The following is a 17023-nucleotide window of genomic DNA, read 5'->3' as shown; positions in this document are numbered from 1 at the left end:
AAATTAATCATGGTTTACTAAAAGAGACTAAATGAGCCAATTTTTGATAGTACGTACGTTTAGATGAGTTTTTATTATTACATACGTCTAAATGAACTAGTTGTACAAGTACATACGTCTAAGTGAGCTTTTTTCCTAAAAAATATATATCAATATCTATTTTAGCTTCCATATATGATTTTTTTTCATATTCATTAAGACTAAATTATGAGTTTTGAGCTTAATTATATTTTTTAAACCACCTAAAGAAAATTGTGAAATCCTTGTACACTATAACATATAAATTACAAATAAAAATTTATGAAAATAAGAATGAACTGTCTCTAAATAGGGATAGTGGGAACAACTTGTCTATTATTCTTTGATATCCTAGAACAAAACATGAACATCAAGAGCACACATGAGAGCAAGAATAGCCTGAAATAAGTTCTTATCTCCTGCATTCCTAACTCCAGCACCTCTGTTTTCTTCCCATATCTACTACTCCTCTCCACCAAATAACCATTCAGATAATCGTCTATCGAAATCAACTTATCCGAATCCGGAAGGGATGATCTATTCAAGTGCTCACTCACGCTCACATTGAACATTGTCATGAATGCAGCAGACCACTCGTTAAGAACTCTCTGCACAATTATTATTATTGTTATTATTATACATGCTGCTCAAACTATTAATACATTATTCAACATGCATACATTGAATGTGGGAAGATCAACCGGATTGAACATTTTGAAACAATCTTTCGACGATGCTGTTTCATCCCCATAGATCTGACAGTGACAGACAATCAAACAGTAACAAAATTGTTGCTTTCATTTCACAGGAAAATGAATAATGTTTGTACTACTATAGGACAGACCTCGAAGGTGAAAGCCATTGGAACTCTTGCGATATCGTACATGTAATCTGTAGCAGTGCCATGAGCCAGATACCTATTAATATGGATTTGTGCAGAAAAGACCAAGTTAATCATGAAACAATTACTAATTGTACCCATTTGAAAACACTTTTTGGAGATGTACCTGGAGATTAGATCAATAAATTAATTTGGAAAACCTTTTTTTATTTGTTAATAAATTCCCAAATGTGTACACCTCCAATTAATTATAATTAGTTTAAACAATAGAGAACTATACTAACCCAACTGAACCACCCCCTGATCCAACCATGCAGCGGCGTTCACAGTGAAGGCGGTTCAAATACTCGAGCAACAATCTCATTTTATGAGAAGGCAATCCATCAGGAGTTGTATTCTTGTGATCATACGGCATAAATAGTGCCTAGAACACAAACATCCAGCACATCAAATTAAATACAAATCATTGAATACATTTCAAGATTATAGGAAATTGCACTCAAACACTGAAATACTTATTTGCATCTATTTTCATGTTCCCTTTACATAAGTTCTTGTAATTAATGAAGAAAGTAAACCAAGAAAAAATACCTCCATCCCTGAATGAACATTGACCCATATATGCGGTTCAAATGATGTGCATAGTTTCTGCATTATTTGTGTCTCAGGCTCACTAAAGGGAGCAGTGCCGGGATTCTCTTCATATGGATCATAATCCTGTCAAAAGAAGAATGAAGGAATAAAGGACGAAATCTAAAGATTCAAAACAAGCAGACATGTTACCATATTACCTTCTCTTTTCTGCCCCAGTCCACAGCCCAGTTCCTATTGAGATCAACTCCTCTTCCTAACACACACGCACACACATCAAAAAGAAATAGCATTTAAGCCCTGTTTCATCAGTTGCTTAGAAATCAAAAAGAAAAGAACATCATGATACTAAAAGTTCAAACCATTTCTTCTTTCACAAAGATCCCCAGCTTCAACAATTTTGCGGCCATTAAAATTCTCCATTGGCACCACCTGAAACATTAATTCAATGTATCATAGCAAATTCAAACAAGGAAACGAAGCACGTAACAGAATATAGAAGAAGTAGGTACCTTTACAACAAGCCTCTCTAGGGTTGTGTTCAAAGAGACATGATCAGTATTGGGTAGAAATTGTTCTTCGCTTAAGATGGATAAGAGTCGAAATGCAAGCTCTGAGGTGATAAGCTCCCTCCCATGCTGGCCAAAAGTCTGGAAGACAAGTAATCATCTGTCAACAACAACAGCAATTACCAAACTGAGATATTTCAGAGCTTTTCTTACTCCTCCTCCCTCCTATACAACCACAATATGGTTCAAATCAAATCAAATCATAACATAATCCTATAACCTATTCCTTTCATTCACACAATAGAGAAAACTTACAAGAAGAATCCTGAACTTGGACTTATCATCGATCTCTGTTCTATTCCGGCAATAAGTAACAACATTCATCTCAGCATGGTATCCTCTGCTTGTGCTTCCAAATGACTCCAACTATTCGTATTTAACAATAAGTGATGATCCATTATCCATACAGAGCAAAAATAAAAATAAATAAATAAATTGCTTACATGGAGCTTGTCTGGATGACGTCTGACCAAAGCTTTTATTTGCCCCATCAAGGCATCGCTGCAAATGAAACGACAAAATCTCGATACATGGCCTAACTAAACCTAGTAAAGAAATGAACAATTAAGAATGATTTGTTTACCTAGAATGGTATAGATCGCGATTGATCGGGGTCAATGGAGGTCGTTGTTCTATGAAATCAGTATCAGCGTCGACGAGAATGGAACAAGTGAAGAATAATAAGAAGAAGAAGCTCTGAAATATACGACGACGTCCCATTCGAATTCGATCCTGCAGAAGTGGATTGGTTCACAGTTCAACAACCTCATTTTCGTCTCATGTTTTAGCCGGCGAAACGTGATTAACATCAAAATCTGTTGACGATCGGAACAGTTATTGTTGACGGAGAAAAGAGGCGAAATTCCTCCCGGGCAGTTGAGATTGGAAGGAAGGAAAGACCGACAAGTGACCAACTGGCAATGGAGGAGAAAAATATATGTTCTCTATACTACTCTTTATAGTGACAGGACCAAATAAATAAATAAATAAGTAAGTAAGAGGGATAATGTTTTAAATAGAAAACCTATATCAATTGGTCAATGTAGTAGTTATATATATATATATATATATATATATATAAACTTACGTTTTTATTTTTTTTTAATAAAAACTCACTTGTTTCTTTTTTAACAATGAAAATAATTGGAAAGATTCGTGACAACGAGGATTGTTTGGTCGGGCAGCCTGGAAGTGCAGGCCACTTGCCGTCGGCTCATACATGGTAATAATTCAGTTATATTTTTTAAATTTAAAAATATTAATATATGATTATAATTTTTTTTTTTAAATAAATGTTGTTTTAATATTTTGATTAATAAATTAAGTAAGGTGATTAATGAAGTAATTTTTTTATTATGATTGGATTTTAAAAATATAAAAAAAAAATATATGTTTTTTTAATCAAACCATAATTAAACATCATTAATTATATTCATGAATTTATTTACATTATTAAATATAAATAAATATCTTAATAAGATAATTAGAAGAAAAAAACTTGCCTATAGTTTGTTTGAAAAAAAATCAAACTAAGTAATTCCATGATATTAGAAATAAATATAAACGGTACAATCATGAAGATATGTTACATGTAGGTGATTTATTCATATAACAACTATCTTACAAAGGTGTTATTTCTTAGCAAAGATATGTGTATGCATCTACATCACAATTTGCTGATTTTCCCTTTATCAGTAGTAAGGCTGCCCATGGCCTTGGCCTTTTCTCTAAGAACAAACTTTTGCACTTTTCCTGTCGATGTTTTCGGCAAATCCTCTGAAACAAAAACTACCGTCCTAGGAGCCATGTAACGTGGAAGGTGATCCCTACAATGTCCGATAAGCTCCTCCGACGAAACAACATAACCATCCTTAAGTTTCACAAACGCACAAGGCGTTTCCCCCCAATACTCATCGGGCCTTCCAACAATAGCCGCTTCAAGAACACTTGAATGACTAAAAAGAACTGCTTCCACTTCTATCGTGCTTATGTTTTCTCCACCGGAAATTATTATATCTTTCGAACGATCCTTTAATTCAATGTACCCATCTCCGTGTATTACACCCAAGTCACCACTCCTAAACCAACCGCCTCTAAAAGCATCTTCCGTAGCTTTCGAGTTTCTCAAGTATCCGTTCATAACCGTGTTTCCTCTTAACATAACCTCTCCCATCGTTTTAGCATCATGCGGAACGCTCTCCATTGTTTCCGGATTCTTAACATCAACCTCTTCCAACCCGAGATGCTGCAAACCTTGTAGGGATTTCATCCGAGCCTTAGCCTGAGGGGCTAGCGAATCCCATTCGGGTTTCCATGTGCAAACCGTCGCGGGCCCGTAGGTCTCAGTCAATCCATAAGAGTGAGTCACGTCAAACCCCAGCTCCTCCATCTTGTATAGTACATGGGCTGGAGGAGGGGCACCTCCAGTCACAATCCTAACCTTCCCCGGGAGAGGTTTTTGCTCATTTTCGGGTGCATTTATCACCATGTTGAGGATCGTCGGGGCACCACTCATGTGAGTAACTTTATGAATACAAATGTTGTCGAAAATGGCCTTTGATGTAACGTTCCTTAGGCAAACATTTGTTCCGCCTTGGGCAGCTACTCCCCACGTGAAGCACCACCCGTTGCAGTGAAACATGGGAACGGTCCAAAGATAGATGGGCAATGAGGTCATTTCGCTTAGTAGAACGGAAGCTAGGGAGTTGAGATAGGCTCCTCGATGGCTAAAGACGACACCCTTTGGACTAGACGTCGTGCCTGAGGTGTAATTCAGAGAAATGGGATCGCATTCATCAATCGGCCATTTGGTCTCAAATTTTGGATTCCCTTTCTCGATTAAGCAGCTTTCGTATTCCAAACTTATGGAATATGGTAACGGTTCATCGGAATCGCGAATTACAATAACTTGAGGCAATTTGGCATGAGTCTTGGATAGAATTTCAATTGCTCCTTGGGCTGTTTTGAGAAGTTGGTAATCTACAAAGATGATCTTGGCTTCTGAATGCTTTAACAAGACAGACAGCATATTGGAGTCATGGCGGGTGTTGAGGGTACAAAGAACTGCGCCAGCCATGGGAACTCCAAAGTGCAGCTCATACATGGCCGGAATATTGGGAGCCAGGGCAGCAACCTCATCGCAACGAAAGACAGAAAATGGGAGAAATTAGTGGATTATAAAATCTAGTTTGAGATATAATGATTCTCTAAACCCTAAAACAAACAAGGCGCAGATATTCAACTTCGTCCTAAGTTTCAGCCAAATTCGAGTATAACAGGTTGAGAGTTAAGAGTAAACCAAATCTCAGTTTGCATCAATTCATCGGTTAGGTCAAATAATACTGATCTGATGCTCAGAAATTATGCATTTAACTCGCAGCAGAGAAAGAGTGATTAAAGATGGTGACAAATAAGGGACATGCAATAGATAGAAATCGGTTAAAATGAAGAAGGAATTGAGATCATACAACATCGCCGCGAGAAATTCCGAGGAGTGTGAGAGAGGAAGCAAGCCTTGTACACCTGTCCAGCGTCTCTCTCCAGGTGAATCTGACGTCGCCGTAGACGATAGAGGGGCAATCACTGTAGACGGCGGCCGATCGCCGTAAAAAGCTTATCGGCGATAGCGGCACGTAATTGGCGGAGCAGCGGACTGTACCATCCATGGCGATCGGTAGATAATGGTGGTTATAATAGATCGCCGGAGTGATTTGCGTCTAGTTTTCCGATTGGACAGAACCAGGATTAAATAGATGAACAAAATGATGGGAGTCGAATAAATCCAAGTAGAGAGAGGATTTATTATTAAGATAACAAAACTTTATTAATTGAAAATAGATTAATATAAAAAGTAAAAATAAATATTTATCTCAATATTTTTTTCTTAAGATATCGACAAAATGTAGTAATAATAAAATTGTGAATGTTATTACAATCATTGAGATTTTGCAAAATTTTCTCCAACCATATTCCAATCATATAGTACACTAAAAAAAATTGAGATAATAATTCAAATATATAACTCTTTTCGCTACATCAATCCAAAATTATTTTATATTCTTTATTATTTTATTCAATAAATATCATTGTTATCATGTTCAATTTTGTGATAATGAAAGAATTTTGCAATTTGATTAGATTTAGAATTAATGAATCAGGTAAATATCATTGTTATCATGTTCAATTTTGTGATAATGAAAGAATTTTGCAATTTGATTAGATTTAGAATTAATGAATCAGGTAAATATCTATATTCATAATAATAAGGTAAATTATAGTCCTCTCTAATTAGTCAGATCACTTACTTTAGTCCTTAAATTAATTTTGAAATAAATCGTTCTTTCAACTTTTTGGAAGCATCAATGAGACTTCTATTATTATTATTTTTTTAATTAATTAATTTTTTTTTAAATTTTTTTTTTTGTAAACTTATCTAGTTAAACTTAATATATATATATTTTTTTATATATTATCTTTAATCATTATTTTTTATATTTATATATATAATTATTAAATAATTTATTTATATATCCAAATAGAGAGGATTAGTGATAGAAATTAGTGGATAATAAAATCTACTTTTTCGATGGGATAGAACCAGGATTAAATAGATAAACAAAGTGATAGGAGTCGAATAAATCCAAATAGAGAGAGGATTTATTATTAAGAAAACAAAACTTTATTAATTGAAAATAAATTAATATAAAAAATAAAAATAAATACTTATTTCAATATTTCTTGAAATATAATATATGAATATTATACATAGGAAAACTATGATCATTAAAAATTCGATAATTTTTCTCCAACTAGATAGTACATCAAAAAATAATTTAGATGATAATTAAAATAGATAAATTTCTCATATTAACATCAACTTTTTTAACAATTAAAAAAACTCCAATCACCCTTCATATTTTTTATTCAATAAATATAATTGGTATAATAAAAGAATTTTACAATTTTAAGGGTGGATTAATCAATCTCTTAAATATCCATAACAATAATAATAAATATTTGCATGAATACTTAGAAATCATGTATAATTTCATAACCAAGAAAAAAAAATTACAATTTCAAAATCTTTGATTTAGATTTATAATTATTGAATCTTTTAAGTATTAAAATATGCTCAATATCATAAACATAGATAATTAAGACAATAATAATTTCATCAAAATGTCTATTATCTAAAAAAAATCATCCATTCATATTTGGGAAAGTCATTTGATTAAAACATTACAAACTTTTAATTTTAGAATTATATATTTTTTAAAATAAGGATGCTAACATATCCCTCTACAGCCATGACATTCACTTCAATTTAATGCGTTCTAATTGAGAATCGAATTCGTGACATTAGGTCTCTTAGGAACCACTCTTATCTTAGTGAGTTTTTATATTTATAATTCTCTCTTTTAATCTAGTGACAAAAAGAAGTGAATATTTCCAACCTTCTTAAAAGGTCCTGGATACGAGCCCGTTAGACAGCAAATTTTGCGCCTTGTTAAATGGTTAAGTGTGTTTTTTAATATAAATGTTAGTATGACTTTCATAGTTATGGATGACAATGGATACTCGTATGCACGATACCCATGGGTACCTGATAGTCGGGTTCAGGGTAGGGGTCATGCATGGGGATGGGAGAATGTATCCAATCGAGTACGGGGTTGGGTGGTAAAATAAAAATCAGGTTCGGGGATGGCAACGGCGGAGCGACGTGGTGGGCTCTAGCCCAGGGTAGAATTTTAAAACAAAATAGATGTATATGTATATATAATAAATATTATGTGTAGTCTAGTTGGCATTGAATTCAAATTATAATGTGGAGGTCAGGTGATCAAATCCTAGCCTCTCCCTCAGTTTTGTATTAATATATTATTTAGTTTTCAACTAAAATGATTTATATGCATTAATAATCTATAATTTTTTTTCGTAATTTTATTATTATTTTTATATTTTATTTACTTTTCTTATATTCTCATCTAATTAGTTTCACTTGTTATACTTTCATATTTTCTATATAGTTAGTTTTAATTTTTAATTTTATTTTTAACTATTTTAAGTTTATGGGTGGATCAACCCACAATCCGACCAAAGTATTCAATTACTCAGCATCATATTAATTATATATATATATATATATATAAATTAGTTAAAAAGTTGAACTTATATTAATGTTAAAACGTACATTGAATTTAAAATATAAAGTCTTAATAACCTAGTTGGTTAAAATGTTGTACTTGTTTTTGTTAGATTGCAAATTCGAAACATACCTCTAACATTTTTTATTTTATTTTTAACCGTTTTAAGTTTATGGGCGAGTCAACCTACAATCCGACCCAAATATTCAAATTAACCATAACTATCGACCCGGCAATCCGGACACTTTAAAAATTTAGCATCATTTTATATATATATATATATATATATATTAATAATATTTTCAGCCCATTGAAAAAAAAATCCTGAATTCGCCCTATCACAGTTATGACACTCAGTCAAACTTAAAAATATTCTAAATAAAGTTATAAATCAAAATGTTTACAATTAATTTTCAAATTTGGACAAAATAAAAAAGCATTATGTAGACATTCAATTTTACATCATAAAATTTTAATTTGTATATATTAAATGGTTTAAAAAAAATATATATATATATCTATTAATTGATATTTCATTGTTTATTTTACAAACGAAGTAAAGAAGAAAATGAGAGTAAAAGAATATAGAAATCAAACACGGCAATCTCCTACCTAACTACATGCTTTGCATGTTATTTTCTTAAAAATAAATAAAAATTATGTCACCACCGTATGTTTATATATATATATATATATATGTTTATATATATATATATATATATATATATATATATATATATATATATATATATATATATATAATTAATTAATTAATGATGTTAGACACATATTTAGGAATGAAATACAAACCTAGCTAAATGTTTAAGTTTGGACAACAATAAATTTAAGTGTATATGATTGGATAAATAAATAAGGGATAAAATATAATATTTTAAATGGTAAAAAATTTATAGGAGAGACCATTAGTTGATGAACACGTGAGACATAGCGTCATATTTTTTCTCACGTATAATCAAACACCAAACCAAAAACATAATCTCTAAAACACGTTTGAACACACAAACTATTTTCCCCCTAATTTATCGAGAAATAATTAGGTAGTGACTCTAAAAATGGTTAAAACTAATCTAGATCGACGTTTTTAAATGACTTTAGTCACGCCTACTATTTTAGTTTATCGTCTCACTCGAGAGAAATGTGAGTTGTGGGCACAATTATCGAGTAACGAACATATTTTTCATGAATAGTCGATTTTTGGCGTTACGTACTTCTTGATCATCGTTCTTGGATGTTCTTGAATCGAATTATTTGATGATTTACCTTTGTTGTTGAAGTTAAGTTTACGAACTTCTTTTGACTCATCGAGTAAGTCGTTAAAGTTGAATGAGTTATTTTTCTTTGAACATTTTTTTGAATTCATCGTATTCTAAGAAAGAAGTATTGCTTCAACAGATTGTGCAAAAGAAAATCAGTGAAGAAAGTGGTAACCAATTGATTACAAGAGTCAGTATGGATGAAGTTAGAAAAACTGTGTTTTCGATGAAAGGGGATAAAAGCTCAGGGTCAGATGGTTTCAACGCGAACTTCTTCAAAGAAAACTAGGAAATATTGGGTAAAGATGTAAGTGAAGGGGTTTTGGAATTCTTCCAAAACAGGAAAATGTTGAAGCAATGGAACGTCACAGTGTTGAATTTGATTCCTAAGAATTCAATTCCGGAAAAAAATCAGGACTTTTGTCCTATTTCATGCTGCAATGTTATTTACAAAATTATTTCAAAAATTATTTCGCAACGTTTGAAAACAGTTATTGATAAGCTTGTAGGATTAAGGCAATCAACATTTATTCATAAACGCTATATTTCCCATAACATCCTACTCATGCAGAGCTTATTGAATGAATATGGCAAGAAAAACATATCGCTACGTGTAGCTTTCAAAATTGACATTAGAAAAGTTTTTGACTCGATCAGATGGGGATCAATCCAAGAATTCCGCATTGCTGCAGGTTTTCCAATTATTTTCATTGATTGAATTATGCAATGTGTTTCCACTCCTCACTTTGTTGTGAGCGTGAATGGTATTCATGGAGGCTTTTTAAGGGTGAAAGGAGAGTAAGACAAGAAGACCCTATATCTCTTGACATATTCGTCTTAATAATGAAAATTCTTAACATTATTTTAAAAATGCTTCTGAGAAGTCATCATTTCAAATTTCACATGTACTGCAAAGAAGAAACAATAACCCATATATGTTTTGCAGATGATCTATTTTTTGTGGCTTATGCGGATGTTGAATCTGTTAGTATAATCAAAGAAGCTCTAACAATCTTTTCGAGTATTACAGGTTTATATATCAATGAAAACAAAAGTGAAGCTTTCTATGGAGGGGTTAATGAAGAAAGGAAAGAAAACATATTCAATATTATGGGAATCAAGGAAGGTGAACTACTAGTAAAATATTTTGAAGTACCCCTATCATCAAAACAACTCCGATATAATCACTTCAGACAACTGGTAGAAAAGGTTAGAAATTTTGTCCTAGGTCGGACTGCGAAAAAACTGTCTTATGCAGGTAGAATCGAGCTCGTTAAAAGAGTCATATTTGGAATTATTGGCTACTAGGCACAACAGATAGTCATCTCAAAGAAAGTAATGACTGAACTCGATAGAATAATGAGAGATTACATCTGGGAAACACAAGGCAGAGGAGGAAAAAAAGTCAAATGGGAGGATGTTTGCACTACCATAGAAGAAGGCGGACTATGAACAAAAAGTTGTGTTGAATGGAACAAAACCCTCACCATCAGAAGCTTATGGGAGTTGGAGCAAAAAGCGGACTTCCTATGGGTCAAATAGGTGCATAAAAGATTTATGAAATAAGAGAAGAGTATCTGAACACGAAGCATCAATGAAAGAATGGCATGGTCATTGAAGAAAATCCTAAAAATAATAAAAGATGCCTTTCAAATGTTGAAAATCACAATTGAAAATGGAAGAGGGGTACTATTCTGGCATGATCTTTGGCTAGATAATATTCTCATTATATTCAAAGAAAAAATGCAAAGAAATAGAGTTAAAAGAGAATATATCAAGTACTCATTTAGAGACTTCTATGAAGGTAAATGCGATTCACTTTTGAGGCGTATTCCAGAAGGTGATAAAATCCTAAACCTAATGAGGCAGAAGCAACTCAATGAAAGTAATGATGAAATATGCTGGAAAACAGAAAGTAATGAGAAGTTTATTACAGGAAATGCATGAGAAATGGTTAGAACAAGGAGGACATGAGGTAGATTGACATAATGTGGTATGGTCTCTAAAAATTATTTCTCGTCACCAATTTATTCTCTGGCTGGTATACAGGAAAATGTTGACAATAAAAGACAGAATTTGAAAATACATAAACATTCCTAATATCAACTGTGTCCTATGTTCGGGAGTTGAGAAAAGCATAAACCATTTATTTGGGGAATGCTTTTTTGTAATACAAATCTGGAGGATGTATGTTGCAAACATGAACATCATCAACTTTCTAGGAACATGGGAAGAAATCTAAGAGTGGATGAAGAATAAAGCAAAAAGAAGATCCTTCTATATAAGTATGTTGAAATGCTACTTTGGAACAGTAATCTACAATATCTAGAAAAAAAGAAATTCAAGAACTCACAGTGGAAGAAATAGAACCGCTGAAGATATTTGGAGAGATATAATTTCAGATGAAAATGCACTCATTCAATCCTGGAGAGGAATTGAAAAGAATGAAGAGAATAAAAAGTTTTGTCAGATATGGAATATTTCGTTTGAGAATGTCACAAGTAGAATAAAAGTAAAAACGCTGAAGGCGCTAATTGATTGTTGTTGTTGGCTGTAATTCAATTATTGTTTCATTGTAAAATCTAGAAATTGTCTAGATTTGATCTTAAACTTTTATATTTTTTTCTTCTTTTGAGTTTTTTTTTTAATGAAATAACACTTAACTGTTTTTCTAAAAAAAAAAAAAATAAAAAAAAAACTGAAAAGAAAGATATTTTATTATTATGATGTTAGAATTAATTATTCATAACTAAATATAATATATATTCCTAAGTCGGCAAACGGCAAATCCTTAAAGGTGTGTCCATATAAAGACTAGTTCCTATATTATATATATAGTTCCTATATTATATATATATATATATATATATATATATATATATATATATATATATATATATATATATATATATATATATATATATATATATATCAATGAGAAATAAAAATGTATTATTTAAAATAGTATTTTTTTAAAAAATATTTTAAAATAAATAAAAGTATTAAAAACTAAAATAAATTAATATATAAAATATATATTTATTTATTGAAAAAGAGAAATAAAGAATATATAAAGGTGTTGTATCCCTATTTTTAAAATATAATAAATAATTTTTTAGTTATATTATTTAAATAATTTTTTTATTAAGTAATTTTGTAAACAAATAAAAAAAACTCAAAATAGTATAAAGAGACAAACCAAAATATGACTCACAAGAAGAGTTTTATTTTGCTAGAATTATTGAAATTAATTGGTCCCTATTCATAGAATGAAATTGGAAACACTTCTAAATTTTAGAAGAGTAACAACAACTACAAAGAAAAAAAAATGAGAGAATGATTTAATATCACATTAATGGTTAAAAAAAAATAAGTATGATAATTGATTGATTTATTTCTTTTTCAGTCAATCAAATTGTAAGGTTATTTTCTTTTTCAAATTCATTCTCCTTGTCAATTCTGTTTTACTATATTTGATAGAATAGTGTAGTGAAAAAAAATACTAGTACATTTAACAATATTTTTTAAATATATATATATTACTTTTGCATAGTTTTTTAATTATTCTTTCTAAAATAAAATTTAGTAATTTAGTAGACTTGTAGCATATGAATAATATTGGTAAAACACTTATTTTTAACATAATGCAACTTCAACACTATTAAATATTTAATCACAAACATTAGGTAAATGTTTGTAGTATTGACTTCTATGTTATTTTATAAATTATTGTTATTATAATAACTAGCATGTATCTCGTGCATTTGCACGATGCACGAGTAATAATATAAAAAACCGTGAAAAAAATATTACGGTAAAATTTTTATGGACGGGTCAACCCACAATCCGACCCAAGTATCAATTTACTCTCACATATATCTAAATTAACCACAACTCTCGACCCGGCAATCCGAACACTTTAAAAATTAAGCATCATTATATATATATAGATTAGTTAGTTAAAAAGTTGAACTTATATTGTTAAAATGTCAGGCGTTTATCAAATTTTGGGTTGAATTTAAAATATAAAGTGTTATTAGCTTAGTTGGTTAAAAGGTTGTATTTATTTTGTTAGGTTGCAAGTTCGAACCATACCTATAGCATTTTTAATTTTATTTTTAACCGTTTTAAGTTTATGGGCGGGTCAACCCACAATCCGACTCAAGTATCCATTTTCTCATATATATTCAAATTAACCACAGCTCTCGACCCGACAATCCGGACACTTTAAAAATTAAGCATTATTATATATATATATATATATAGAGGAGTGATAGAGTGAGGGAATTTAGTGAGGGAATTTGGTGAGGGAATGACGTGGCATGACCTTCATTGGTTGAAAAATGTAGAAGTGAGAGGAAAAAGAGAAAAGAGAGAAATTATTTGATTTTTTCAGCGAATAAGATTATGCCACATCATTCCCTCACCAAATTCCCTCACCAAATTCCCTCACTTAATCATTTCTCATATATATATATATATATATATATATATATATATATATATATATATATATATATATATATATATATATATATATATTATCAATAAAATTATATAGATACATTTTCTAAAAAAATGTAAACATAATAAAATTTAGATAGTCTAGTTAGACAAAAATTAGTTCTAACATTTAATCCCTGACAAATGTAATGATTTTTTTTTAAAAAAATGACAATATTTAAAATATTGAAGTTCCAAGAAGAAAAAGTAACAATGAAGTTAAAATCAATGCAATTAAAAGTGAAGTCAATAGAAAAAAAAATATTTTTTTTATTAAATTACACAAAAATATTTAATTTAAGACTTTTCACAAAGAGTTGTAAAACAACAAAATAGCTAAATTTAGATAGTCTAGTTAGACAAAAATTAGTTCTAACATTTAATCCCTGACAAATGTAATGATTTTTTTAAAAAAAATGACAATATTCAAAATATTGAAGTTCCAAGAAGAAAAAGTAACAATGAAGTTAAAATCAATTAAAAGTGAAGTCAATAGAAAAAAAAATTTTTTTTTATTAAATTACACAAAAATATTTAATTTAAGACTTTTCACAAAGAGTTGTAAAACAACAAAATAGCTAAATATTGAAGTTCCAAGAAGAAAAAGTAACAATGAAGTTAAAATCAATGCAATTAAAAGTGAAGTCAATAGAAAAAAAAAATATATTTTTTTTATTAAATTACACAAAAATATTTAATTTAAGACTTTTCACAAAGAGTTGTAAAACAACAAAATAGCTAAATTTTATTTTCTTAAAAACTATGGTAGTCAAATTTTAAATTAATTTAAATAAAATTATTTAATTTAGTTAATGAAAAAAATAAGTTTATGAAAGAAAGTTGATAGTAGAGATCAAATACATTTTGATTTGAGAGAGTCTAATAGACAAATGGTCTCAATTGATTCCTACTTTATCATGTATTTGAGTTTGGAGTAGCAATTTCAACTACACCAATACCATATATTTAAAAACATTTTTCAATGCATATTTTCAATGCATATTTGGTATAAGCCGTTCCCAAATTAGGAAGTGATACACAACTTAGATTAATAGTCATATTTGTTTTTATTACCTAATCCTTAATTACTTGAAATGGATGAATGAATTCACTTTCCCCTTTCCTTCAAATTTAAATGTCATTTCTTCTTCATTATTGATTTTTCCTTACCAAGAACCCTAGATCACATAAGCTCTAATTAAGAATGAAGTTCCTGAATGTTGGATATAGTTAAGGGTCATTTTATTTACCTCTTAATTATTTCAAAAATCTTGAAAATAATATAGTGATATATTATATTAAAATTAATATTAATAATTTAGTTTAATTAGTTAATTATTTTTTGTCGAAATAACAAATTAGGGCTCTTATTGAGGGACAATTGTAATTTGGGACTTCTTCTTTTGAACTTCATAACTTGGGCTCATTGTTGGGGCCAATTACAATTAGGGATCTCTTCTTTCGAATCTCACCATTTGAGGTTTATATTATTAACTTGGTACAAAATGAGATTTTTTGCTCGGTCCATGTCTGTTCAAAAAAATATATTACATGACCTTTAAAATTAAACCATTAATAGGGACACATACTTCTAAATACTACCTTATTTAAGTTCATTAAAAACAAAAAAAATGAAACACTACATTCATCTCATCCCAAATTAGACTTCATCACGGACTTCATTATTTCACCCTAGTTTGACTCCACTATCATTCACCTCGCGACGCTCAAGACTACCTTCGTCATAACTTAACTCTCCTCTCTTCACCTCGCGATGAAATGAAGTTGAGTTGAGTTGAGTTTAGGGCATTTAAAATTACATGTCACTATTAATTTTTTAACTACAAGCCACGTAATAAAAAAATTGACGGACATCCATATCCGTTAGGACAAAACCCTATTTTGTAAAAAAAAAAAAATATCTGTTAGGGCAAAACCCTATTTTATAAAAAAAAAATAAAAAAATAATTCAAATCGCAATTGACTTTTAATAAGGAACTGTTCAAAAAGGTATTAAATTACAATTGAACCCTAATAAGGAGTAAAAATAGTAAAATAAAAAAGAGGAAGTTTTCTAAATTCTAATTTGGAGTAAAAATAGTAAAATAAAAAAGAGGAAGTTTTCTAAATTCTAATTTGGTCTCCATTAAGAGCCCCAGTCAGTTTCTTATTTGATCCCATTATTTTTTATAAATTTAATAGCATACGATGGATTCACATTAAATAAATATACATTTATTTTACTTGCTTTTATGGCCCACTAACCCTATACTAAAAACATCCATGTGAGTATGTGACCATAAAATGATAAGAATCCATTAAGAGGCCGATTATTGAATTTAATTTGGGCTCTAAGCAAACCTGGACTCATTTTAAAATTGAAAGTACTTTTTGTATAAGAACTTTAAAGGTAACTATCATCATTAATATATGAATCATGAATTTTTTACTTCAATTCATAAAAAATATTTTTATATCATGATATATGATTTTAACTACAAGTATAAGGATTGTTATAGAACACAATCAAGATGAAATAAAAAGCAGGCTTGTTAGAAGATGAATCGAACAAAATAAGAAGACTTTTTTTTATTAATATAAATAATTTTGATTAAAATATTCTTAAGAAACAAATATTGTTTATTAAATTTGTAAAAGTCTTAATGAAATGAAATTAGACCTAAACAACACACGCTATATATCGGCCTCTTTGTCTTTTTTTTAATATATATAAAAATATATATATCATAGACTTACTTATTCAATGATATTTCTCATGCTAAGTTCAGTGAATTCCGAAATTTACCCAAAAGAATCCTAACGTTTTTTATTTTATTTTTTATCAAATCAATATATTTATTACACAATATCTCATTTGAAAATAGGTTTCATCTAAATATAACATTAATAATCTCATTTATTTAATTTAAGTTACAATACAAATGATTTTTCATTTAATAAATACAAATCTTTATATTTGAATTTGAATAAAACGTTACTTTCAATATTCTTTTATTAAAAATGTTTTTGTAAAGCTAAATAAAATGGGATGACTTTTTAATTTATTTTTTTAAAAAAAAAAGT

At 29.7% G+C, this 17023-nt stretch overlaps 2 protein-coding genes across 2 annotated transcripts; both read right to left on the bottom strand.

Moving 5' to 3' along the window:
* Positions 1 to 296: 296 nt before the first annotated feature.
* Positions 297 to 2944, bottom strand: LOC124931001 (carboxypeptidase A6-like). The gene is made up of 11 exons (XM_047471381.1): positions 2603 to 2944; positions 2463 to 2520; positions 2275 to 2385; positions 1963 to 2100; positions 1813 to 1882; positions 1651 to 1706; positions 1451 to 1576; positions 1144 to 1283; positions 863 to 935; positions 699 to 773; positions 297 to 626 (listed from the first exon to the last, which is right to left on the bottom strand). The coding sequence occupies exons 1-11, from the start codon at positions 2737 to 2739 to the stop codon at positions 324 to 326; spliced, it is 1287 nt and encodes a 428-aa protein (XP_047327337.1). The 5' UTR covers positions 2740 to 2944; the 3' UTR covers positions 297 to 323.
* A 664-nt stretch (positions 2945 to 3608) lies between these two features.
* Positions 3609 to 5739, bottom strand: LOC124931053 (butanoate--CoA ligase AAE1). The gene is made up of 2 exons (XM_047471441.1): positions 5487 to 5739; positions 3609 to 5152 (listed from the first exon to the last, which is right to left on the bottom strand). The coding sequence occupies exons 1-2, from the start codon at positions 5682 to 5684 to the stop codon at positions 3686 to 3688; spliced, it is 1665 nt and encodes a 554-aa protein (XP_047327397.1). The 5' UTR covers positions 5685 to 5739; the 3' UTR covers positions 3609 to 3685.
* Between the last annotated feature and the right edge of the window lie 11284 nt (positions 5740 to 17023).

Source organism: Impatiens glandulifera, chromosome 3, assembly GCF_907164915.1.
Source record: "Impatiens glandulifera chromosome 3, dImpGla2.1, whole genome shotgun sequence".
Classification (NCBI taxonomy): domain Eukaryota; kingdom Viridiplantae; phylum Streptophyta; class Magnoliopsida; order Ericales; family Balsaminaceae; genus Impatiens; species Impatiens glandulifera.
The sequence above is the reverse complement of the archived record's forward strand: the minus strand, read 5'-3'. Positions and strand labels throughout refer to the sequence as shown.

Excerpts from the sequence above, each read along its gene's own strand:
- LOC124931001 (XM_047471381.1), bottom strand. The coding sequence starts at position 2,739 with ATGGGACGTCGTCGTATATTTCAGAGCTTCTTCTTCTTATTATTCTTC. Across the intron at positions 1,883-1,962 it reads TAGAGAGGCTTGTTGTAAAG|GTGGTGCCAATGGAGAATTT; the intron begins GTACCTACTTCT and ends TTAATGTTTCAG. Across the intron at positions 1,284-1,450 it reads ATGTTCATTCAGGGATGGAG|GCACTATTTATGCCGTATGA; the intron begins GTATTTTTTCTT and ends TTTGTGTTCTAG.
- LOC124931053 (XM_047471441.1), bottom strand. The coding sequence starts at position 5,684 with ATGGATGGTACAGTCCGCTGCTCCGCCAATTACGTGCCGCTATCGCCG. Across the intron at positions 5,153-5,486 it reads GAATTTCTCGCGGCGATGTT|GTTGCTGCCCTGGCTCCCAA; the intron begins GTATGATCTCAA and ends CGTTGCGATGAG.